At 40.7% G+C, this 25,499-nt stretch overlaps 3 protein-coding genes across 3 annotated transcripts; 1 reads left to right on the top strand and 2 right to left on the bottom strand.

The window, feature by feature from the left end:
- Positions 1-2,265: 2,265 nt before the first annotated feature.
- On the top strand, positions 2,266-4,411 carry LOC104421632 (high affinity nitrate transporter 2.4). The gene is made up of 3 exons (XM_010033644.3): positions 2,266-3,173; positions 3,262-3,377; positions 3,468-4,411. The coding sequence occupies exons 1-3, from the start codon at positions 2,364-2,366 to the stop codon at positions 4,132-4,134; spliced, it is 1,593 nt and encodes a 530-aa protein (XP_010031946.1). The 5' UTR covers positions 2,266-2,363; the 3' UTR covers positions 4,135-4,411.
- A 2,133-nt stretch (positions 4,412-6,544) lies between these two features.
- LOC104421631 lies at positions 6,545-9,173 on the bottom strand. Its single transcript, XM_010033643.3, has 4 exons — positions 9,074-9,173; positions 7,993-8,204; positions 6,959-7,107; positions 6,545-6,877 (listed from the first exon to the last, which is right to left on the bottom strand). The coding sequence occupies exons 1-4, from the start codon at positions 9,120-9,122 to the stop codon at positions 6,790-6,792; spliced, it is 498 nt and encodes a 165-aa protein (XP_010031945.1). The 5' UTR covers positions 9,123-9,173; the 3' UTR covers positions 6,545-6,789.
- A 3,607-nt stretch (positions 9,174-12,780) lies between these two features.
- LOC104421630 (ABC transporter F family member 1) lies at positions 12,781-17,065 on the bottom strand. Its single transcript, XM_010033641.3, has 6 exons — positions 16,919-17,065; positions 16,542-16,811; positions 15,485-15,558; positions 15,181-15,391; positions 14,797-15,031; positions 12,781-14,192 (listed from the first exon to the last, which is right to left on the bottom strand). Exons 2-6 carry the CDS (start codon positions 16,770-16,772, stop codon positions 13,135-13,137), a joined length of 1,809 nt encoding a protein of 602 aa, XP_010031943.1. The 5' UTR covers positions 16,773-16,811; positions 16,919-17,065; the 3' UTR covers positions 12,781-13,134.
- Between the last annotated feature and the right edge of the window lie 8,434 nt (positions 17,066-25,499).

The raw sequence follows: 25,499 nt of genomic DNA, 5'->3' as shown, positions 1-25,499 counted from the left end.
AAGATAATATAAATTTGAAAAGTAAGCAAAAGCATTTACGCTTTGGATATTTGAACCTTCTAGTCATCTCTTATAACACTCGTATTAATATTTACATTTTTTGGATAGTCTAATCTTTTACTCGTGCAAACCTCACCGTCCACGTATACCAAGTAAAACTCTACCCACATAACAGCTTATGTCGCCTTGAGGCTATTCTGAGCTGGAAACAATGCGATTCAAGTACAGGACGCGTCTCCTCTGATAACCAAGCTTGTCGGTATAATATGCATGACCATACCACAAAATATAATATCTGATGAAAGACGCATTTCATTGAGTGATAATTATTATGCATTGTGCCATCATGATTTCGTCAATCTGGACCACTTGTTTTTTCGCGAAAAATAATTCATCGATGAATTCCATTTCTTAATTGATAATCTTGAGACCTACCTTAACAAAGCATCGAGAGGCCTCTCATCCTACCATAATTTATTAATAACCGAAAGGCCGTAGAAGCAGAAGCCAACACCATGACCGAAAACCTACGTAATCAATCCCCCAGTTGGAAACTTTCATATCCTTGTCCTACTAAGCAATGAATAATAGAGGGCGATCGACGGAAGCTGCTATAATGCAGCACTTATCATTAATTTTTGCGAATATTCTCTTGACTATCGAACAGACCCCTCGTCATCGTGTCGTAGATATAAACGGGTGACCATGATGCAGCAGCTGTAACGTCAAAGGGCTCTAAACAGTTTCAACGTCTGGTTCGATTCTTACAAATTGTGTCCACAAGAACTTAGTCAGATTCTTTGTTTTTGAGTTCTTGGACATAAACAAATGACTCGAAGCTCTCTGGACATGTGAAGGGGTAGGGTTCGACATTATCATATATATTCTTGTCTCCATCATCCCAGCAAATCTAAAATTAGGCGAAAAAAAATTGCATTGTGCATCATTTGACCTGCGAAGTAGGAGGAGATACATCTTGCGGGGCATTGGGAATAGGTGAAAACACTTCTTTATTGAGCAAGTTTGTGCTCGGGGCAACTATGTAGGGAAATAAATTATTAGGGTTTTATTTGAAATGAACAAATAGTTAGTCATTTTGACGCTATTTTACTTTGTGATATTTCCCTTTTCCTGCTTTGTATTTTCGTGTTATACAACGGTAAAATTGGTTAATTCCTTTTATCACATTGAGAGTTCATTTGCTGAGACTTTACGTCATTGAATCTCTCAACCCTAATCCTGCTATTAGGGTTGAACTTAAAGGAGTTCTCTAGAAGGAGAAACTAAATATAAATAGAAGTCAACGCTGTTTGCTCAATTTGGGGCAAGCCTGGAAGTTTCTGAGTCTCTGCAGTTAAATTGAAATGTACTCATCATCATCTCATGGAGTGCCTTTTCGTTTTCTGCTAAAGATCTCATGGAGTGCCGAATGGACAACGTAGGATCGCCATTTTATACTTCCCTATTTGCTTTCCCTTTTTTGCATGTGCGGAAACAGCAGGTTGAGCAAGAACTACTTGCGCCGGTCGACTTCAGAGCGAAGAGACAGAAAAGCAAATCAAAGTTTACAGCTGAACTGACAGTTATGGACACCAACATAGGGGTCAACTTAAACAAAAATATTGTTGACTGACTCCTAGAGATCAGTTAAACGTTGCCCTCCAAAACACAAAAGGGCAAAAAGCTGGGGTGTTCTTATCACTAGTTCTTGCTTATTCTCGCCATCTTTAGAATGAAATTAACTCATTACTAATATGGCCTCAACTTGGACAGATTGCATAATAGTCTCACAACATATTTTCACACATACCTAAGGTTTCAATCATCTTTTTTGCGGTGGTTATCATATTTTCATCAATGATTCGTATCTTTTAATTCAAAAAAAAAAAATAAGAAAACAAAAAAATTATGTGTCAATTCATATCTAATTCGAGTTAATCAGGTCGTGGCTTGTCGATATTTCGACTCCTCTAAATAAATCTGTGCCATATTTGAGCCATAATCTCGTGTCGGGCCAGCAATTGCCACTTGACTATGAACTGGAGGGCGGGTCCCAATTTTAAATACCTCGTGATCCCTTGGGATATACGATGAGACCCTTATTACAAATAGATGCGGCGAAGTGGATTCTCTCTGTTTTCTTTGATTTTCTATGCAACCTCACGACCATTCGGAAACTCCATCGGCTATTTTACAAAGTCAACCCTTGATCCTATATATACCCTCTCTCTTAACTCCTCCACACAACAAACCATCCAAAAGACACCCAAACTCACAAAGACACATCTCTCTTTTGAACACAAATCACTAAACACACTCCTTTCGTTTCTCAAACACAGATCATTCGCATCTCTCTCTCTAAAATGGGGGAAATTGAAGGCTCACCGGGAAGCTCGATGCACGGAGTGACCGGCAGAGAGCAGACATTCGCCTTCTCTGTGGCCTCCCCGACCGTCCCCACCGACCACACGGCCAAGTTCGCTCTCCCCGTGGACTCCGAGCACAAGGCCAAGGATTTCAAGATCTTCTCCTTCGCCAACCCCCACATGAGGACCTTCCACCTCTCCTGGATCTCCTTCTTCACCTGCTTCGTCTCCACCTTTGCTGCCGCCCCCCTCGTCCCCATCATCCGTGACAACCTCAACCTCACTAAGGCCGACATTGGCAATGCCGGCGTTGCCTCCGTCTCTGGCAGCATCCTGTCCAGGCTAGCCATGGGCGCTGTCTGCGACCTCCTTGGGCCCCGCTACGGCTGTGCCTTCCTCATGATGCTCTCCGCCCCCACCGTCTTCTGCATGTCCTTCGTCTCTAATGCCGGTGGCTACATAGCGGTCCGCTTCATGATCGGCTTCTCCCTTGCCACCTTCGTCTCATGCCAGTACTGGATGAGCACCATGTTCAACAGCAAGATCATCGGCCTTGTCAATGGCACTGCTGCCGGCTGGGGCAACATGGGTGGTGGCGCGACCCAGCTGATCATGCCCGTGGTCTACGAGCTGATCCGGAGAACCGGTTCAACGCCCTTCAGCGCCTGGAGGATCGCCTTCTTCATCCCTGGTTGGCTTAATGTGATTACGGGGATCTTGGTCCTCACTCTTGGCCAAGACCTGCCTGATGGGAATTTGAGCACACTGCAAAAGAAGGGTGATGTTACCAAGGATAAGTTCTCCAAGGTGGGTGAAACTAAGTGCTTAAGTTGTTATCATCGTCGTCGTCATTGTCATGGGACATTGTTTCAGCTAATAAATTTTGACGTCTCAGGTTTTGTGGTATGCTGTTACAAACTATAGGACTTGGGTCTTTGTTCTGCTGTATGGCTACTCCATGGGTGTTGAGCTATCGACTGACAATGTCATCGCCGAGTATTTCTATGACCGGTAAACTCATGCTTCATTGAGCCATTGGAACTCCTTAAATTGTAATGTCCCTGGAAAAAGAGATTTATGATCTCTCTTGCCTAATGACAGGTTTGATCTTAAGCTCCACACTGCCGGAATAATCGCCGCTTCGTTCGGGATGGCAAACTTAGTGGCTCGTCCATTCGGCGGATATGCTTCGGACTATTCAGCCAGATACTTTGGCATGAGAGGCAGATTGTGGGTTCTCTGGATCCTCCAAACCCTAGGAGGAGTCTTCTGCATCTGGCTTGGCCGCGCAAACTCGCTCCCGATTGCAGTCCTTGCCATGATCCTTTTCTCGGTTGGAGCTCAAGCGGCGTGCGGAGCGACTTTCGGGATCATCCCCTTCATTTCCCGCCGGTCCCTGGGCATCATATCTGGTCTCACTGGCGCGGGAGGGAACTTCGGCTCTGGACTGACCCAGCTGATCTTCTTCGCTAGCTCGAGCTACTCCACAGCGACTGGCCTCTCCCTCATGGGGGTCATGATCGTGTGCTGCACGCTGCCCGTGACCCTGGTGCACTTCCCACAGTGGGGGGGCATGTTCTTCCCCCCATCGAAGGACGTCGTGAAGTCCACGGAGGAGTTCTACTATGAGTCCGAGTGGAACGAGGAGGAAAAGCGCGAGGGCATGCACCAGGGGAGCCTCAAGTTTGCCGAGAACAGCCGCTCGGAGCGTGGGAGGAAGGTCGCCTCCGCGCCGACTCCACCCGGCTCGACCCCGTCGCACGTCTAGGACTTTTCCCGGGGAAAAACTTCGATAAGAGTCATGGTGAGAAGGAAAGGATTATAATCACCAGGTGCTCAGTAAGAAGAAGTGCTTCGTGTATGTGTCTTGTTTTCATCTTTTTAATCACGAGTTTGTTTTAACTGCTAGGCTCTTGTTATGCCTGCGATAGTGCCATCTGACTGCCAATGGCGAGGAAGGTGACTATGTTTTGGTCCAAACATAAAACATACAGTCAGATCAGGTCATGTACCGTGTCATCATTAAATTCACTTATTATACAAGTATAACGCTATCATATTCTGAACATCCAAGGTCAAATTTAGCTTATACTTGCCCCGGTTCTTCCATACATACCATGGCCACATGAAAAAACATACGAACGAATTATGTATCAGCAGCCAACGCATTATTCGTTATTTATCTCCTTAATTTCAGCATCTCCAAAACAAATAATCCCTTGATCTAATATCAAAGCTTGCGCTCTCTTTTGGATTCATAACATCCCACGTGATTGCTTCCTATTGGACATGCAAGTTGGTCGCGTCATCAGCTTGAAGTGTACATGTCTCAGACAAATAGGAGCGTCGTGGAGTTGATTCTAAGGAACTCTAGGGGGAACGTTAGAGTCACTAAGATTCAATTGCAATAGCTCCCAGATGAGAAAGCGGACCCTTCAACTGATTATTAAAAAGACTTAGTTTTTGTTTAATGTACGCCTTTTCAAGTCTTGTAAAAGTGTAATCGGGATATTCCAGATCGAAGACGTGGCGTGAATTCTTTCGGAGAATTATTTTATTGTGGAGGATCCTCTATTATTTCCCCCTGGTGAGAGGAGAGACGTTGACTCGGAATATTTTAAGAACCAGGAATAAAGTAACAGAAGAAAACATACGAGAGGAATCTTGTGATTCGAAAAGATTGCCAAAAAACCGTATCTATATCTGATGGAGGGAGACATAGGTTGCACCCCTCCCAACAACAGATGGAACGTCTGCACTTGGACAGGCAGAGACATTAGACATCTCACCTTGTGAAATTTCTTTTGGGGGGGAGGGGGTTTGTTTCTATGGCTTTGTCACTCTTGGATTTTGCTGTGAGTCACTTAACATCTGAAAGCACTTACCTTAAATTATTATTCAAGAGATTTACTGTAAAACGATGTCCGGGGGACTCCTCTGTGTTGCACTTTTTTACAGTCATATTTGACATTTTCTCTTTCATTTCATTTTGACTCAATATCCCAGAAGTACAAATTAAAAGCAGGGGGAGCTACTGTTTTGCCCCTGATTTTTGTGATTTAAGCTTTTCCCAGGTTGATGTTTAAGCGGCCTCCGATGGTAAAAGAGCACGACAGATCAAATGCTATAAGGCATTTAGGAGAAATGGGGTTCCAAAAGCCCTATCATCACGTGAAATTAAGCCAATGGATTCTGCTATTTAGTGGAAGATCCGCTTTCAGTTTTGCAAACCTTGAATCTGTCAACTACCTCGCTTATCTCATGGAGACTGAGTGAGATGAGTTCATCTAAGATTTACCAGCATCAATCGCTCCCTTCTTATCTTTTCATCTTTCGTGTAGGCAATTAGCTGATTGTCATACTCAAACTATTACAGCCAATAACTACCTGATTTTCAGGTCATAATTAGGGCCGGCAATTTATGATACGACCCATTTGCACTACACACAATTAAGTGCGCTCGAGTCGGGCTTAATTGTGTTTGTGTGATAAAGGCGCCATGACACAAGAAACATGTTGTTTGCAGGTTAACCATATGGTTGACCTTTCTCGAGCAGATTATGGTTAACCCTCAAACAACACCCTTTAACACGTTAAATTGATCAAACTAATACTATTACCCAAGTTAACAGAATACATGTAGATATATTTAAACATGTTATAAATGTTTGGACACATTTTACATAGTGTATACAAGAGTTTATAGCTTAAACATGTCATAGTCTCGTGTTGTGTGACCCAATCGATAAATATGTCAGGTTTCGGTTTCAGAGCTACGACACGGATGATACACGTATGGTTCAGGTTAAACCTAAAATTGACACAAGGCGATTATAATACAAAGACATCGACTTGCCAGCTTTAATCATAACGATGTGCAATGAAAGATGTGTCAACAGCATATATAAGCGACGTAGCTTCTTCTTTTCCCAATCATTTTGAAGATATCTTCTGTCTTCTGCCTTTCCCAGTTATACTCGGTAAAGTAAACGACATGACTGGATTTGCAGTTAAACAGCTCTTTAGCAAACCTAATATTTTAATCCCCTAAAGTGACCCTGCATCTTATCACACAGTTCTCAAGTTTTCCTAATATGAAGATCTGAAACAAAATAAACATAGTTGTCCTTACAGAGACTATAACGAACTAAGAGTAGTTGTCCTCACAGTGACAATAATGAACTAAGAGTAAATTTGATAGCAATATATCAGCACCATGTATCTTGAACATTTGTAGCAGGCATTTAATTTCAGTCTAACATGTAGGTATGTTATAATAATCGACATGTGTATACATTGCATCTACATTAAGCAACGAATACTAAAACCACCAAAACTGAAGATGGCCGAGCTGAATTTGACTTATACAAAATAGAAGTTTCTAAACTCATCCATTTACCCATCAAGAGTCACTTGAGCAGAGCTATAAGCTTAACTTCCCTCGCCCGCCACAAGCTATACAAGAACGAGAGGAAGAGCACTTCGTACAGTAACTCCATTTCTTTGGAAGCCTGTCATCAATTATCAGATTGTCAATCTACCGCACAAGGCAAATTAGAAGAGTACTAAAGGAAGTTTGCCAAGAGAATTACGCTGCAGTATATCGGGTAGCCATGTTCTTTGCAGTCAATCTTGCCTTCTCGGCACTTGCCTCTGACAGTCTCTTAAGCACAAAGCCTTCGCCTTTGCACTCAGAGCATATACCTGAACCTCCACAGGTTTCACAAGTTTTCATAGGGATCTGCATTCTTCAGGCAAAGATGGTATAAGAAACAGGATTTCAACATGCACAATATGCTGATTATGGATAGTTTACAGGCAGTCTGGAGAATTTCAGTCAGGCATGATTACGTTCTAAAACTTACTCTGATTATTGTTGTTTGATGACTCATACTTATGAGAAGCACTGGAGACTGTAAAATGAGAGAAAAGAGAAGTTTCCGTTCGACAAACTCTTAGCATTTGGCATCTGACAGAAGTCCGTAAAACCAAGTGGTAGAGTTCATCTAGTACTATCTCTGAAGAACTTCTGTATGCAAGCAGAATTTTCTGTTTGTTGGCATAAAATTCGATGAAACTAATGTTCTAATTTGATGAAGACCTTAGGCCAAAAAGACGAAAGATATTCTGCAAAGAACCAATTGAAGACATTCATCGCTGTATAATTGAATTATAAGCACTCTTCAAATCATGATTTAGTTGAAATTTTCCACATCAAGCTACTATGCAGAAATCTCCCATCATCAGTCTCCTTCAGTATCGCATGGGACAGGTTTAAACTATGAAGAAATCAAAGGGAAGTGCCACAGACGAAATATCTTTTGATAGCATAATTTACCATAGGAAAAAAGTCTCTAACTTTGTTAGCCATGCTCGGTATTGCTTTAACCATTAAACCTCATTCAAATCAGCATATGACCAAACGCACTCAACATCTTGGAAACAGGCAGAAATTGTTGTAGGAGAGAATAAAGCCGGGAGGAGGTAATAGAAGCAAGAAAACAAACATATTTCACAAACTGAAATTCTCAGTAATATAGGTACATATGTTCCTTTATAGCATCTACAAGAAAATTAACCCATTTCATATCAATCAACTGCTTAAAAAAGGTGTACTTGATTGCACCTCAGTCTCTTCGGAAGCTTTGGTTCTCTTTATAAGAAGTGTCGTGGCAGCACCCACGGCAGCAGCAGCAACTGCAATGGAAATGGCTGTTTCTGGTAGTGCAGAAGAAACTGGTCGCTTTCTTTGTCGAATGTATCGAACATTAACTCCAGCGGGGAAACAAGAGCCAACTGTAAGTGCATCATAAACTTTACCTTCGGACTCCCTACTTGCTTCAAAAACATCAAAAATAAGCATCAGCTTCGAGAGCCCTAGCAATATATAGCAAGTCATGCTTCCTATACGGTATCAAAACTCAAATTTTTAAGTTGGTTAAGCTGTCTCTCATGATAATTGGTTTTCAAAGGTCAGATATACTAACTACTCATGCTTAAGCCTTGAGGCATAGTGCCAAGGCAGGAGCATCTCGATGTGACTCTTGGTCACAGAAGCTACCCAAAGGCACAGGAACAGTTCCAAATTGAGGTAAACCACAGGTCAGGACAAGAAATTGGAGGGCACTACTTGGATGTTTAACATAAGGCCACAATGACCGCAGCCGATAACACGGATGCACGATATAGCTATCTAAAAATCCCTGCACCCATCCCGCCTCCCAGTGCAGAGCAATAAAAAGATAACTTCAATCACAGCATCAACAGCCACAGCACACAAAGCGGCCATCTTTCCAACCATCAATCAAGAGGACCATCACAAATGGCCATGAAAGATCAACAGCGAAAGTAGTTAAGGCGGTTTCGCCAAATTTTCAGGAGAGACCCACTTCACCAAAACCCACAATGGCACAAATGAAAACAGACCCAACCCCAATCAAATCTCGATTGCCCAGTTAAGGCCTCATATCGAATCGCTGCCTCTCTCGTCAACCTCAGACCGCCCAACCCGATCAAATTCAACACGTTTCCTGATCACCCCAGGACCCAGTAGGCTGAGCTCTTAGCTAGAATCACGTCCTCGGCACATATCAAAGGTACGAAATTGATCGGGTTGAATGCAATTACTATGCCAAGCAAATGGCGATCGAAGGTCGGCGCATATCAAAGGTACGAAATTGCTATTTGATAGTAATGGGTGATCTTACTCTTGTTCAAGAAAGCGGGAGAGCAGTTGCCAACTACAGCGAGCTCCATTTCGAGTCGAACACAGGACAGGAAGTTATCGTTAGCCTCTCTTATCCTCGGCTAACGGAATCGGCATTGAATCGATCTTGCCCCCGATAGTTCACTTATTCACAAAAAAGCCACTGCCCTCGAAGGACTTAGGAAGACGATATTTTTCATTTATACTTTCGCAATCTTTTCTAATCAAATTTATGTACTTTTAGTTCACATCATACCACCACAATGTTGTTCAACGGTCACAGCAGCTGGATTTAGCCAAATTCAATGTCTAAGAGATTTGATTAAAAATTCTGTCTAAATAAAGTGACTTGATTAGATTCTAGATTGAAAATATGGAGACTTAATTAGAAATGACGTGAAAATACATAAAAGAAGATTAAGATATTTCCCTAAAATTTGTAAGAGGCTCATATGGTATAAATGTGAATCATAGTTGCGGGAAAAAATTATAAGGCAAAAATAAATATTATCTTTAATATTTTATATGCGATTCTTTAATTTTTCGAACTTGTGCCAAGTTTAAGTTTATAAAAGTTCCTATCTTCTTTGGAAAATTCAACTCTTCTCGTTTATTAAAATTTAAATGAAATTCCTTAATAGACAAAGCTGTTCAAATATTTGTTTTTCCACAAAATTGACAAATTGAAAAAATTTCTTTCGTCCACGCTTTCCCCGGGGTTGTCACATGGCAAAGACGGATGCTTCGGTGCGGCTCTCTTAAATGTGCTCCCACGTGGCAGGACACGAGAGCTCCAGCTTGGCAGGACAAGGTGGCAATTAAGGTTGACCTCTCACTTGAAACCCTTTCGCTAACGATAAAGTTGTCGCCGAGGTTGGACGGAGGGATTTAAAAGCAGCGTCTCATCACAATTTGAAAATTTGGCAGCCACATTTGAAAAACTTACGTGTAATATAGACATCCTAATCCATCATTTCTCTATACATTTTTTTCAGGAGACATCCGTATTTATTTTGCAAATTAATGAGAATTTATTTTTGGTTCATTTTGTTTTTTCCCCTTAATTTCGTTGCCATTATTAATTAATTGTAGTTTCCGAGCTTTTTGTTATCAATAACTTTTGTTAGGTAAGCCAACATTTTAGTGATTCTAGTTTAAAAAAAAAAGAGTGATGATATGATGATATGATGATATCTAAGCAAGCAACGATAAGATGATTTAGGTGGTATCTTCAACACAATCACAAAGCATGCGATAATATGAGGATATCTAATAGGTTTATATATTTCAAGTGAGCAATCAACCTTAATTTTTATTAGTGAGTTCAGTTCACTTGAGCAAGCAAAATGGGCCAACATTTTAAAGAGACCAACAATTCAATTTTAAAAGATTAATTTTAAGAACTCCGAAGACTAATAATGAAATATACATTTTAAAAGATGGTTTCTAGATACGTAAGCCTTTTAATCAACAAAACTCATAAAAGAGAACATCGTTCTTGATATCACTAAACCTATCAAATGTCTACTTCAAGAGAGATACATAAATGGTGTGCCTGTTTGTTCAGAAAAGTTCTAAATTGTCGGAAGATGGTTTAGAACACATTAACCATCGAACAAATCTAATATCCTGGTGAATATCTACATAATCTAAACAGGCATTTTTACTTTTATCTTCCATAAACTCCCGCCAATTACAAGTCGAAACTCTCAACTTTCGGATTCGCAAAGCATTTCCTTGAATCCTGATGGTATTTCCGAAGCAATCTGGTCTTCAAATCTAATGAGAAGGGCTTGCAATTCACCAGGAAACTATCTTTATAACACTGTGCAATGCATATTAAAGGCCATTGCCACGCCAAGAGCGGGAAACCTCTCCCACCTTGAGGAAATCAAATGAAACCCGCAAGTACTAAGACTAGAAATCATTAAAGATGAAACCTGCAACGATCTGGCTACAGTGCAGTAACGAGAGCTCACGAGCATCTCCCTATCTCCTTCAGTCCTCCCCACAAAAAAAATAAAAATAAAAATAAAGGAGAAAGAAGGAGGCGAAGGAGAGGAAGCAAGAACACCCACCTCACCAGCTCATTCACTGATGGCCTCTCTCTCTCTCTCTCTCTCTCTCTCTCTCTCTCTATGAGTTGTGTTTTCTCCATCTCTGCACTTTTCATCAGCTCCTCACGAGCCCATTTAAGACACCCCCGTCCTTCTTTTCCCTCTCTTTTGTATATATACATGAACTTCAAACGCACACAAACTCGTCATATGCTTAACCCTGATCTCTCACCAAGTTTTAAAAGGGTTAAAAGGAGAGAGAGCGGAACCGTTCGTTCAAGAGACTGCCGTTGAAAGGATGTCTTCTTCGTCGTCGGCTGTCCTCATCCTCCTCCTGTTAGGTTCGGCGGCGGGCTTCACTGCAGCAGCACGAGGCGGGGCAATGCTGTCGAGCGTCCCGAGCACGATGATCCCCCTATTCCCGGACTCGCAGGAGTATGCGACGATGAAGCGCCCGTTTCTTCGCAAGGAGACGCGCGCCTTTGGGGCGAAGCAGCTGAGGAACTGTATGCCAAAGGGGTCTCCGCACACTTCCGCACCGAGCCGGTACGTGAACTATGAGCCTCTCGGGTCGTCAGCCCGGTGTTCCGCGCCTAGCCCAACCAGGCCTTGATTCCCATCATCGTGGATGGATAATGACCCTTGTGGGAGGCGAAAAAGAAAGGAAGAATACTAGAAGTACATGTGTCTGTCTTCTAATTACGGTTGTATCATGGGAAGTTTGAGGAGAAGCAAAGGCCATGTTGTCCGAACTATCTTTTTACTAAATGCCGAGACGAGAGCCATGTTTGGATTTGTATAGGCTCTCTCTCTCTCTCGGACCATGTTTTGGTTTTTGCTGACGATGATAATGTGCTCAAATTTTGTTTGCTATCTTGTTGGTGACACTTGGATGTCTCCATATCTATGTATAAGCTTTGTTTAGTAAAAGACATTCTTAGATCCACCGATGCTTTTCTTTTGATTTGCGTCACAGATTGGTTTCCATTTGCAATGAGAAAACACCCCAAAAGGATTTCCAATCTACGATGTAATGTTCGAAAAATTCGGACGGTTCTCGAATGAAAGAATTCCGTGAACCATGCAGAGGCCCGTCTGAAAAATCGATGCGTGTGCGCCGGGATCCCGTGCAGCAGTGGCGGGGTGGAGAGAGAGAAAAGGTGTATGCTCCGACTAGGCCACAGCCGGGGAAGTGCATTTATTTCATGTGAACGCAGGGGAGGAGTCATGTAATTCATGCGATGCGGTCGTACATGCCTCGGCCTCTCCTGCTTCTGACAGCAATCCAGAGAGGGGAGGAGGAAAAATAACTGTGTTCACCGCTTTGTCCCCTGGCTGTGGCTGGACCACAAAAATCTATCAGACATGTTGAATGAAGTAACCCGTGCATCCTGATGCTCAGCTCTGCTCTGCACGACAACAGTAGTGAAATCAAGCATTTGAAACCAGCACAAACTGCCATCGCCCGAATTGCCGGTAAGTACAGGCACTTGACGCCCACCGCAACTTACTCTAAAATTCAACCAGAGTTCCCTCCCCTCAATACTCGCTGGTATCGACACCTAAGAACACAGATGGAGACTATAACCTTGAATCCGCCTTTCTTTAGTGGGCGCAAGAGGGACAGGGTTCGGACGATGCAAAACACAAGTAAGAAAACCGAAATAATATTTAATGGAGAAAGTATAGTAGTACAATCTCATACTCTAGTGTTGTACTCAAACTCAACAGAACCGACATAAGTATTCATCCAGCAAAATCTAGAAGTAGGTCTTGCCATGCTACAGTGATAAATCGCTAGCAGTAAGGGACCAGTAAACACAGAAAAATATCATGTGGAGGTCACATGTAGGCTTGAAATAATAACCAAGCCATACACTACCTCTCTTCCTGCCCTAATGGCTTGCACGGCAACTGGGATAGCAGATCCATGCTTTAGCCTTGAGCAGTGGGTATCGATAGTGTGACAAACCCTGTTTTGCAATATAACATTACTAGAGGGGGATCAGTCTGATAAGCCAGCCTTACTCCTCAGGTGCTCCTTGAACTCCATAATATCACCCTCCCACCGAGTCACTGCCTGATTTTCACACACCCATATCTCATGAGCCACCTGGTTTATGAGCCTGAAATCGTGACTCACCAGCACCAAGCCCCCATCCCACTCATTCAATGCCTCAGCCAGAGAGTCAATTGTTTCAATATCCAGATGGTTAGTCGGCTCATCCAGCAAAAGCATGTGAGGCTGCCTCCATGCCAACCATGCAAAGATCACTCGGCTTCTTTGACCATCAGACAAGTTCTTCATGGGCATCACCTGGGCCTTGCCAGTCAGACCAAACTTGCCAATTGCTGCCCTCATCTTCTCCTCCTCATTCCCGGGGTACTCTTTGATCATGAACTGGAGTGCTGGCAAATCCAAGTCAAGTTTCTCGGTCAGGTGTTGGTGGAACTGTGCAATCCTTAAATGATTATGTCGCCGGACCATGCCATCTAGAGGTACCAAGTCCCCTGTCATTAGCTTCAGCAACGTGCTCTTTCCTGCTCCATTAGGTCCCACCAGAGCAACTCTAGAATCCAAGTCAACCCCAAAATCAAGATTCTTGTAGATAAGATTGTCAGGTGTGTAACCAAAGGTTACTTCTACAAACTGGAGCACTGGTGGGGGAAGCTTCCCAACATCAGGAAAGCGGAAAACTAGGACCTTGTCCCTCACAACCCGTTCAGTAAGCCCACCACGCTCCATCTTGGCTAGAGTCTTTTCTTTGCTCTGGGCTTGACGGGCCAATTTTGCAGACCCATGCCCAAAGCGGGCAATGTATTCCTTCATGGAAGAAATCTGCTCCTGTTCCCATTTGTATTGTTTCATCTGATTTTCTTCCAGTTCAGAACGGGTCTGGACATACTGATCATAATTGCCAGTATAGATCTTCAGTTTCTTATTTTGCATGTGAATGATGTTCGTACAAACACCATTCAGAAAATCCTGTGAATGAGATACCACAACAAGGATCCTCTCAAACTTCTTCAATGTCTCCTCAAGCCAGACACAAGCCTCCAGATCTGCCACAGGGATAAACAGATGAGTTACTGAAAGGATTAACATCAGAAAAAATTGCACATTGCCAAATATTATCCAAAAATAGCCAATAGACTAAATAATCTAACTACATCAAAGGTCTAGCTCTAGCAACGCAAGCTAGTTTGCATAAAAAATAACTCTTTTTTCCGGCCAAAATTGAAAACATTATCCCAATTTCAATAAAGCATGATTAAAATAAATTGAATTTGCATGCCATCATTTGTATATTGTAAAAATTTCATGTTCTTATGGTTAGAAAAAAAGTTGCATCTATCATAAGATATAAACTTAGTAAAAACTAGAAATCTATCAAACATGTCTATAATGTATATTGTCTTAACAATGTTGTCTGCTCTCGTCAATTACAATGAACTATGCATATTGGCTTCTTGACCAATAGGAATATGGGAAGGCCACTGAAATAACCATTGATCCTGAGAAAGAGTAGAACAACTAGCACCAGTAATGACTAAACCAAATTTTCAAAGGCCACAAAAATAAAAAAACTGCAAACATGATGCGTTAACTATTAGCTGATTCACTCTTACCAAAAACAAAAAAAAACTATTAGCTGATTCAACTTACCAAGGTGGTTAGTAGGTTCATCAAGCAACAAGATAGTAGGATTCATAAAGAGAGCTCGTGCTAATGCAATCCTCATTCTCCAGCCACCAGAGAAATCTCGAGACTTCTTTGCCTGCATCTTCTTATTAAAGCCGAGACCATACAATATCTCAGCAGCACGTTTCTCTGCAGTCGCTGCATCCATAGCTTCCAAGCGCTCATAAAGACGATCCAGAGCTTCTCCACCACCATCATCCTGAAGATAAAAGATGATAAAAGAACAGGGAGAAGATGTCATTGATTACCAAGCAACAGCGCGACAAAATAATACAATCATGTGGTGAGCAGAGAGCAATCAGTGGAACTCAAAGGAAAAAAACTAGGACAGATGGCTGCAAGACGCACCTGTGCTGCCAAGGCTTCAGCTTCTTTCTCTAATTGCAATCTCTCCTCATCACAGCTAATGACAGCCTCGAGTGAAGACATGTCAGAAGCTTCAATTTCCCTACTCAAATGATATATATCCATGTGTTCTGGTATTGGAAGCTCTCTGCAACCAATTGCAGATAGGAGTGTGGATTTCCCACATCCATTTAATCCAAGCAAACCGTATCGCCTACAAATTGAAAATGGCAATGTTAAATGCGCTATTAACTTCCAAAGATATCTTGCTTGATTTACATACTCACACATGTAGTATCTAACGCACCTGCCATAGTTAAGCTCCAGCTCAGAATCAACAATAAGATCATGTCCATGGAATGTAAGTGAGAGAGACTCTATCTGCAGCAGCAAAAACCTCAAGTCATGACTGTCCAATGGCAATGACAGATATAGTGACCCAAAATAGAACAATTACGCATATGATGGAACAAAGTAAATATCTTAGTCATACTTAATCAGACAAGATGTTGATCGAGATCATTTATTCAGGAAAACACCCTCCAGAAAGAGCAACACAATACCGGTTGAAAGAACTCATTTAGAGACAAGAATAAAGATACCCAGGGCATCCAGTAAGAGGTTAAACGGGAGAGTGTGATATTTAGGACATGAGGCAGGCTAGGACTATATCCAGACCTGCAATCCCAGTTCTACTGTGATTACATGTACAGTGAGCTACCCTCCTAGACTTAGCACCTAAGCTTAAAATACTGCTCTCTGAGAAGATACAAGGACATGCTCGAAATGACACTGACATAAAGATAGATTTTTCGTCATTACATATTTGGGACAACAGTGTCACTAAAGCTAACATATTTGACCACTTTCACTGGACACTACAAGGATGACCAGAAAGAGTTTTGCCATTTAGATCAAGCAGCAACATATCAAAACAATTTAAATACCGGAAGCGCCTCTAGGTTATCTTATTTCTCCTCAAAATGCAACATTTCCCTTCATCCATTCAAAGGAAGGGCCCCCATACCATAGATTTCTACGATAGTTTCCAGACTAGAATAGTCATATCCAGTATTAAAGTTCTTTGAAAACGTTAAAACAACAATATAAGTTTCTCTGCAAGAATCGACCGATGTCAAATCCTCGACAGCAGCCAAAACAGAACGTCAAACACCAACCGCCCACTCCAATCACCGAAATTCACTAAAACCAACGCATCCATCAACGACCTCATATCAACTTCGGCCGTAGACAAACTCCCAATCTCCAAATCTGACCGCAAAATCAAACAAAATATATATATCCGCACAGGTAGAAATCGTCTCATCCCGTCCACCAATCAAAACACGGAAGAGCACACTTACACGGATGTCCCTGGAGAGAGGATGCGAGCAGAGCACCCCGGTGCACGTCCGATCCGAAATGACCATACTCCCGATGCCGTCGGCCAGCTTGCCGGCCCCGTTCTGCGCCTCGGCAGCGGACGCCGCCGCCGCCTTCGACGAGGTGGCCGCCGCCGCGGCCTTTCCTCCCCTCTTGGCCGCGGCCGCCGCCTTCTTCTGGGCGGCCTTCTTCTTGCTCGCGTCCGACACCATCTTCAACAGCCCCAAAAAATGACAAGAAGCAAGCAAACCCTAGACGAGAAAGGACGAACGAAGAACAAATAAACCACGAATCCCAAAAAAAAAAAAAAAAAAAAAAGGAAAAGCGCACCGATCGGCGCGAGAGCATTCGCGAGTACCTGGGAGGCGGAAGCGGGGGACGATCTTTAGGGTTTCCGAGCGCGGTGGCGGCTCCGCCGATGTCGGGGGTGTTTCGATCGACCGCACCGTCGCGGATGGGGACGATTTCGGGAATGGTGGTGGGGAGGAAAGAGGGGGAGATCGCGAGGTATTTATAGGGGACGAGGATGGCGTGTGAGATCGTCGGACTCGCGCGAGGGTTAGGGACTCGACGCGGCCACGTGTCCGGAGGCAGCGGGACGGATGAGGGCAGCTCGGACTTTTCGCCCCCTCCCCCAACCCCATTTCCTTTCCTCCTTGGCCTTTGGAATATTCGATGCCCCGGGGACATCACGTATCGTGCAGTTTGAATAATCTTCGCTTTTACTTTAGATATTCCTACGAACGCATTTTATACTTACCAAAATCGAATTCTCGAAATCTTCACGGGATGAAAAAAAAAATGACAAAATTTTTGGTTATTATCAAAAAGTGATAAACTTTAGTCGATGAGAGAATAGAATTTAATCGTAAATTAATAGGATTATTGATAACTTGAACAAAATCGACAACTCGTCAATGAAGTCATTGATAATACGATTGAAGTTATCAATTTGACAAAACCATCAATACTGGCGAGAAGTTAGTTATGTCCACATCTACTAATTTAGGATTTGTGTACCTTTTTTAGCATAAGTACTCTTGGAGTAGCTTCTAATACTTGCCATTATGAAGCTACTTATTTGTTTGAATTCGAAGTTGTATACATAAATCCACATAAAAGGATAGTAACTACCCAAGTGTACTCTTTGCAATAAGAGTTAGTTAAATGAACAATTCGAATCCAACTAGATATGCCGAAAACTGTATTCTTTGCCATAGGGTTTAGCAAAACAAATCACTCGGATCGAATTACATATTCGATTCTAAGCAATTCTTAAAAGCACCAATCCGTTTCTTGGTTTTATAAAGTTGGAATTATATTTCAATATGATTATCAATTACATGTGTGGAACTGCCCATTTGGACAAATTTCTTTAAAAAAAAATTATTTCTAAAAAAATTGCATTAAAAAAAAAAACTCAATCTGTCTCCCTTTTTAGACTTTTTGGGCCGATATATTTTTATTGAGATCCGGACCGGGCCTTTATCCAGACTTTCCTGGTGGTCAGAGCCTTTTAAAGACCTGCTCATGTCCAATCAATTACTTCTTCGGAATGCTAAAAGAAAATTAATCGATTTTCATTTTTTAATATACTATATTACATACCTTCATCGCCCATGGATTTGATTCTTTCGATCGATACAGGGATTCGTATTGAAAATAATTTGAAATCTAGGAATTCGAAGCGTACTATTAAGAATTGCCTTTCAATTGTTTTCGATTGATTGGAATCAAGACAAATTAAATAGAATTGGGATGCTATGTACATTACATATATCAATACATATATCAAAAAAATACATATTGTAGATTAATCTACATTAAGATTCTATTTTTTTTTATGCAATACAACTTGTTACATTCCAATAAATTACAATAAGAATAATAGCTCGTATGGTATATTTTTATTGAGACCCTAGACCCGGGCCTTTACCCAGACTTTCCTGATGGTCAAGGCCTTTTAAGGATCTGCTCATGTCCAATACTTATGCATGTGAGTAAGATGACAAGAACAAATCAAAACACGATAATAGTTGCCCTTTTTTTTTGGTTGAAATGTTACGAGTAACTCATTAGTTGTAAAAAATGATTGATTTTCAAGAACATCTTCAAATTTGTCTTGGATATTAAGAACAAAAAAAAGAAGAGGATATGCCACGAGTTCCATTGGCCCACCTGAGAATTAGACCACCCAAGTTGATCACCCCTACTTTGTAAAAGCCCCTAACCAAGAACTTATCTCACCAACTTATCTCTATATTTACTTTTCCACCATTTAAATATCTTTCAATTTTCATATTTTAATCGTACTTTTAAATCCCGTCATCGATTAAATTTCAGCATGTATTTTAATTATTGTTTTTGGATCTTCGTACTTGATTAAATTTCGATGTTGTATTTTTAATCATCATACTTTATCATTGATTAAATTCCGATAGATTTTTTTATACTTCGTCATCGATTAAATTCTAATAAAGCATATCCGTTCCTTGTTCATGTTCGAAAATCTCCACAGAACTATCTCCTCTTAATAAAAGTCAGAACGCGAATTTCAATAAAAGATGTTTCGTAGATAACGAAATCACAGCGGAACAAAATGTTAGCGCATAAAAGATAATAGGCTGCTTCGAGTTCGCTTTTATCGTACGAAAAGGCAATACCGCTTAATTTAACCATTTATTTTATGTTTGACTGCGACTTACGAGTGTGGCTTGCTTCTTTATTAGATATTTTTGACCAAATGGACGGTAGCTTGTTAGATATCATGTGAAATTACTTGCCTGACCTTAGATATTTTAGACCAAATGAGCTGAATTCCTACTGCTATTGGACTGAGTTAGATTTGAGTAGTTCATGCACCAAATTGACAACATATGACTTTGAGCAACTCTTTAACCCACCGACTGCTTTTCCGTATGTTGCGATATGTTCATCGTGCCATCAAAAGTAAAAATTATATATATTTCATTGTACTTCTGTAAACTTGAGCTCGACCGTATGCCCTAATCTCAAAATACCACATTGAATCAAAGTTCAAAATGATGCTAACAGAAACGAATAAGGAAGCCTACTGATTTGGGTATTGATCAAGCTATTGAGATCTCTTGCTAATGATGTTGATTATACTTTGCTTTGTCTATAGATCACTCGTGATCTTTGTATTGTCTTTATTTTTTATATCCGGCCCAGCGGCTTCGTGAAGTTTACGACAAGCCCTGCCAGACCAACAGATCTATTAAGCCCGGTCCCTGGGCTTCTCCGCAAGCCACCAGCAATTTGCTCACGGTTGGCGAGATTCATGCGGCGACCGCGGCTCCAAAAGGCCAGTCCTCTTGCACGGCCGGTCGAATGGGCCGTGCACGACATTACTTTCGGACCCATTTAAAATTAAAAGTACGAATTCAATGCCAACTCTCGTTGGATTCGAATCCCATTCAATGTTTTTAGTTCTTGCGAGGAATGGACATCAATTTAATGTTCCCGTCGAAGGCCCATTTCACTTTGTTTCGCGACTTCAGGGAAGAAGACCCAAACTAGGTGGGCCCATCCCATCCCATCCCTCAAAATCAGCTCCGCTAAGGCCCGATTATATCGGCCCAAGATCTCGAGGCCCATCCCATCCCAGTTCCAAAAATCAGCTCATCTAAGGCCCAATTAGATCGGCCCAAGATCTCGAGGCCCATCAAAGCCATTAGCTCAAAGCCTCTTCAGGCTGATGAGCCTTTTTCTTGTCGATTTCTAGGAAGCGACGGTCAAAAGTTGGGAGCTAGCTAATGAATTATTTGAGTTAATGATGACATGCTAAGACTTATGTATCTACATACGTATAATAATTTGCTAGGCTGTATAGGGCTTTCAATTGATGGTGTATAGAGCGTAACATTTACGTCAGCTTAGTTGAGAATGGGGCCTAAGGTCAACTTTGGTTCCAAACGGTTTCGAGAAGTGAACCGGTTCAAATCGAATGGATTTATGTCAAGATTATGTATTCATGTCTTGTATGCATACTCACATAATCTAAGGGTACATTTCAATGTGCATAATTTGTGAGCCACGTTTATAGATATTGACATTCCATCTATAAAATCATTATCTTTTCAAATGGGTTTTTTAAACTTTTTCGTAAACATAATTATATGCGAAAAGAAATTTAAATATCCTTTGACACACTTTTCTTCTTTTAACCTTTTGCTCACAACCATTGAAATTGGCAACCTCTCTTCATACGCCAAACAAAAACAAAATAAAGGCAAGAAAAAAGTTTAGAAAAGGAAAGGAGAAAGGAAGGGTTTGGGGTAAAAAAAGCCCTCTACTTTTTATGCATTTTAGGTCTACGACACATGGGATGTGCTCATGCAATCATCACGTCTAGTGTGAAAATGTTTCAAAAAAAATTCTCTAATCACATGGATGGGAATCTAACCCCAATTACTTCTTTTTTTCCATCCCTTAGAAGTCTTAATGGTCCCAAAAGCATCCACGTATGCACGCATGCACACTCCCGAGCCTTTAAAATTATATAAGTCGAGATTAAATTCCATCAATCACATCTTAAAAGATTGTGAAATTACTATAAAAATGTCGTCTGAACACAGAGTCTGAGTCAAACGAATTGATGGATTTTTGTGGGTACCACATAAATTTCATCGGATTCCGACTCATTAGATTAGATTCGATTCGATATATTAAATTTAGGTTTCTCACTAATTTGGTGGACATTAATGACAGACTTGATGAGGTTCGTTGAGTTGGTTTGGTGGATAGAAAATGCAAAGGATATGCTCGAATTCAATGGATTCCATTTCCAGCACAAAGGATTACAATCTCCTTCATTTTTTTTTTTATTTTTCAGTTTTCTTTCTTTCTTTCTTCTTTCCAATTTCCCCTAATTGAACCCACGGGGAATATTCGAAATTCCTGACGCCAACGTGCAATTTGCTTCTCCAATCAATACAACGTTGAACTTTTCCCTTTTCTTCTGACCCAAAAGAGAAACAAAAATACAGACACTTGTCCCTTTTCTTGGTGTGTTTTTTCTTTTTCCTTTTTCCATTTTATTTCATTTATTTGTTGTAATAAAGAATGGATTTTGGCCTTCCCCCCCGGGGCACTTTATGTAAAGTCCCTATGATCTTTCTTAAAGATGGGGAGGGAAACATCGGGTGGGGCCCGCATTGTACACATGAGTGGCATGTCGCTGGCACTGACATGCATGCATGCATGCCTAGCGCATTCACGCATGCATGCTCAACCATCTCTAGCACATCGTGGAAGAATTAAATTAAAAATCTGATCACGTATCGCCTGTTTAAATTAAATACCACTACTAAAATTATAGAGTCGCTCATTTAATTTTTTTTATTTTTTATACTGACAGTATACACTATAATTACCGTAACAATATACATGCAATGTCACCCTCTATTTTTTATTATAAAAATTATTCTTAATGTCATTTTTTTTTTTATTTTCTTTTCGTAAAAATATCTTGTTACTCGAGCAATTTAACTATAAGTAATTTTATTTTACTAATTTAGTTTTTTATTCCAGGACCAATTGGAGAAATCTAGATGCAAAGGTCGAGATTGCTCTCAAATCTCCATAAGTCTAAATGAATAATGGTGTGAATTTGAGTCAACATTGTCGTTTTTCCTTTCGTCAAAGAACGAACATGATCGCATATTTGATTTTCTAGGTACTCCATGTTTCTCGCACTAAAGACTTATTGCCATAAAGTGTGACCTTCAAGGTCGAATATGCCTTGGAAATCCTCTAATATTGTATTTGATTAATGATGACGTGACATCCTTAGTTCATTTATTTATTTATTTTTATCGAAGGCATCCTTAGTTAATCAATTCAATATAATTCAAGGGGCGATATTTGACAACTTGATTTGAGAGGAGCAATGTTAGATAATGACCGTGTTTGATAAGCACTTTGCTAAAGACTTTGGGGGGAATGCATTTCCAATGTCCTTTGAAGTCTCAAGATGAACCCATAAAAAAGTTATGGCTTTAGTATTTTCATAATGCTTATATGTTTTTTTTTTCTTTTCAATCTTGCTCTCGCTAATTTTACAAAATTCCATAAGAGCCTTTACCGCTTTCCACCTCACGAGACATCGCCATTGATGCTAGATTTGATAGCCAGCAAGCTATATTTGGCACTCGTGACCACTGGTAATAACTATCGGTCGTTGGTCGTCGGTGCCTAGTGAATACTTTGAGGGTACGTTTTTTATAAAAAGAATTTAGCAAAAGTCATTTATAAGGTAATATTTTGAAACACCATTTAAATCAAATTACTTCATAATGAACTTTTAAATTACACTTTACCAACACCTTTTACATTTTGAAATTGCTCTTTTAATCCAAAGTCATTTACATTTTTCCAAAGTTTTTTTTTTTTTTTTTTTTTGGCAAAAACACAAGCAAACCCAATCAACGCCATGGAATATTTTTCTCTTTCGCCATTTTTATCTTTACCGAAGCGGATACCAATGGTTGGAAGAGGAAGGTGCCTGAACTTTCCACGCACGCACTGGCGACTGACATTGGCATGGCTTTTTGCCTAGATATACCCTTTCTCTCGCTCCCATCACAAATTTTTTTTTTTTAAAAGAAGGTACGACACAAAAAAGAAAAAAAGAAAAAGAGAAAAAGAAAAAGAAAAAGATAAAAAGATGGGACATTGGAAAAAAGTTTGGAAGCATACGAGATGATTGAAGGGGGGAGCTTCTTTGTTACCTCAATAATTAGCAATGTCCCACCTACCCCGCAAAGACCCCCGAAAGTCAAGTCTACATACGCACTTACCTTCCGATCTTCACACCCCGTCGAACCCGGCATTATTGATTTGTGACTTGGACGAAAAAAAATACAAAAAAAAAAAAAAATCACCTTACAAATCATCCATCGATAAGACGGCACTAGAGCCTTCTCGATACCCAATCAAATTATGTTATTGCTCTGAATATGCGATACAATAAGTATGTTCCACATTTTCATCCGATCATATATTAGGAGATTTTATTCGAAAAAGAAAACATTCAATAATAATGGATTCGGAATCCATAATCATGAGTTTCGATGTACAAGATATCATATTATTTACCAATAATGCCATATCGACTAGTATTATAAAGAAGAAATCAGTGATGGACACCAACACAATTAGATCTGCACTGAAGCGGGCGGGGGGGCTTTCGCATCTGAATGCAACAGGCCGACACATGACTTTTGGTTAAATGGACTTAAATCGAGAGGGGTCGTGGTGGAAAGGGAGGACGTATCTGCTGTCCAGCTTCCGAGGAAGGAGCGGGGAAGGCCTTTTTGCTTAAAGAGGTGGAGGAGCATGCGGTGTGGAACGCCACCATTTTTTGCTTTTAGCGAAAAGGGCAACCATTGGAAAGTAAAGGAGACGGGAGCGCACGCAGCGCGAATGCGACGAGAGGTTCGTGCGGAGTTCCGACCGGGCGCCCGTTTGTCGTCTTTCGACTAATGTCGCGATTGAATTTGGTCGAATTGGGTTAGTCAAAATTTATTATGGTCTTTGAGATCCGCATTACCAATAGAAAGTCGATTGAGTGATGGCGAATGCTTTGATCGGTGGGGCATGTCAATTGGGCAAAGGCCATGTTTTACACGAGATCGGTTAAGACACTTTAGCTTGTTATTATTATCTATGAGCAAGAAGAAGTTTGGACCTAAACAAGTTTGGATATAAAGAGGTTCTTAAAAAACTTCATCTCGGTTCAATCTAAACCTCAGGATTTTCCAGATGTGAAATACCTAGAGAATATTATCTCATTCTAGAGAAAAGAAAGATACATAAGAGAATAAGCGAGAGTAGGGTGTGCGGATACTGATGTGTTAAAAGAAGGAATGCAGATTGACAGCCCGCCTCATTGAAGGACAGATGCATTCAATCGAGGATGGCGAATGTTTGATTAGTGGGCCATATCGGCTAGGTGAAGGTGGTGTTTTACACGTGATCAATGTTGATGGACTTTTAAGACTATAGCTTGTTATTATCCACAAATGAGGAAGAAGTGACGTTTTGTTATATTATTTGTGCTTAAAATAAGTTTTGAATTTGAGCTCGTTTAATGAAACTTGATAGGGATTTGAATTGTGCAAAAGGCCGGTTATGTCAAAGTGCTGAAACCCAAACGCGGCATCATTGAAGGAAAGTCTAAAATTGGGCTTTACAAACTTCCAAAGCCAATCAGATTTTCTAAATCCGGCTATCTGAGTTGAAGTGATTTTTTTGGAGGAAGTCATGGATGTCTCGCATTTTTGTTGAATTAGGGTTTGGGGCGTTTGTTTCCATCTAGTATATGTATATATAGACAAAGCTCGAGTGAAAATTTGACAATGAAATGATGAAAAGAATTCTTATTTTTCACAACAATAAATGATACGAGTGATGCACGAAAGTTACAAATAGATGAATCAAGGTATGAGGTCACTAGAGAAATTTATTGAGTATGTTAATCTGAGTCACGTGTATATATATATACTTTTTGATCTATAGTAAAATCAATCGAGTGTGTTTGTAATATATCGCTTATTTATAGCAAAATCTTGCGCCATTCTTCTTGTAACGTGGGTCTAGGTCTAACCAATCGAGCCAAGTATATTCCACGTTCAACTTATATAATTTATTTTATTTTATTTAATATTATCTTTTGTGGTTTATTTCCGCACGATGAGAATCTTCCAGATCATGTGCCAATTTCGATTTTTGAATTCATGAAAGTGGTTGCCATAATGCTACCTGGATTTTGGCGAATGGTGTCCAGTGACCACATTCTGTCCTGTCTCGAACTTTAAAAAGGCATGTGCCCCCGTCTTTGAACGGTCTTCCTCCAAAGTTTTAAATGCTTGTGAGCAGAAAAAAAAGTAGCTCAACTATGAAATTCAATTAATGGA

The sequence above is a fragment of the Eucalyptus grandis genome, chromosome 10 (genome assembly GCF_016545825.1).
Source record: "Eucalyptus grandis isolate ANBG69807.140 chromosome 10, ASM1654582v1, whole genome shotgun sequence".
Classification (NCBI taxonomy): Eukaryota; Viridiplantae; Streptophyta; class Magnoliopsida; order Myrtales; family Myrtaceae; genus Eucalyptus; species Eucalyptus grandis.
The sequence above is the reverse complement of the archived record's forward strand: the minus strand, read 5'-3'. Positions and strand labels throughout refer to the sequence as shown.

Bases quoted from the DNA above. Each gene is read 5' to 3' on its own strand.
- LOC104421632 (XM_010033644.3), top strand. From the start codon at position 2,364: ATGGGGGAAATTGAAGGCTCACCGGGAAGCTCGATGCACGGAGTGACC. The intron at 3,174-3,261 runs GTGGGTGAAACT...TTGACGTCTCAG, and splicing joins CCAAGGATAAGTTCTCCAAG to GTTTTGTGGTATGCTGTTAC. The intron at 3,378-3,467 runs GTAAACTCATGC...GCCTAATGACAG, and splicing joins GCCGAGTATTTCTATGACCG to GTTTGATCTTAAGCTCCACA.
- LOC104421631 (XM_010033643.3), bottom strand. From the start codon at position 9,122: ATGGAGCTCGCTGTAGTTGGCAACTGCTCTCCCGCTTTCTTGAACAAG. The intron at 8,205-9,073 runs GTAAGATCACCC...ATGTTTTTGAAG, and splicing joins TCCCGCTTTCTTGAACAAGA to CAAGTAGGGAGTCCGAAGGT. The intron at 6,878-6,958 runs GTAATTCTCTTG...AATTGATGACAG, and splicing joins GCTACCCGATATACTGCAGC to GCTTCCAAAGAAATGGAGTT.
- LOC104421630 (XM_010033641.3), bottom strand. From the start codon at position 16,772: ATGGTGTCGGACGCGAGCAAGAAGAAGGCCGCCCAGAAGAAGGCGGCG. The intron at 15,392-15,484 runs GTGCGTTAGATA...TTCAATTTGTAG, and splicing joins CTGGAGCTTAACTATGGCAG to GCGATACGGTTTGCTTGGAT. The intron at 15,032-15,180 runs GTGCGTCTTGCA...TTTTATCTTCAG, and splicing joins CTGAAGCCTTGGCAGCACAG to GATGATGGTGGTGGAGAAGC.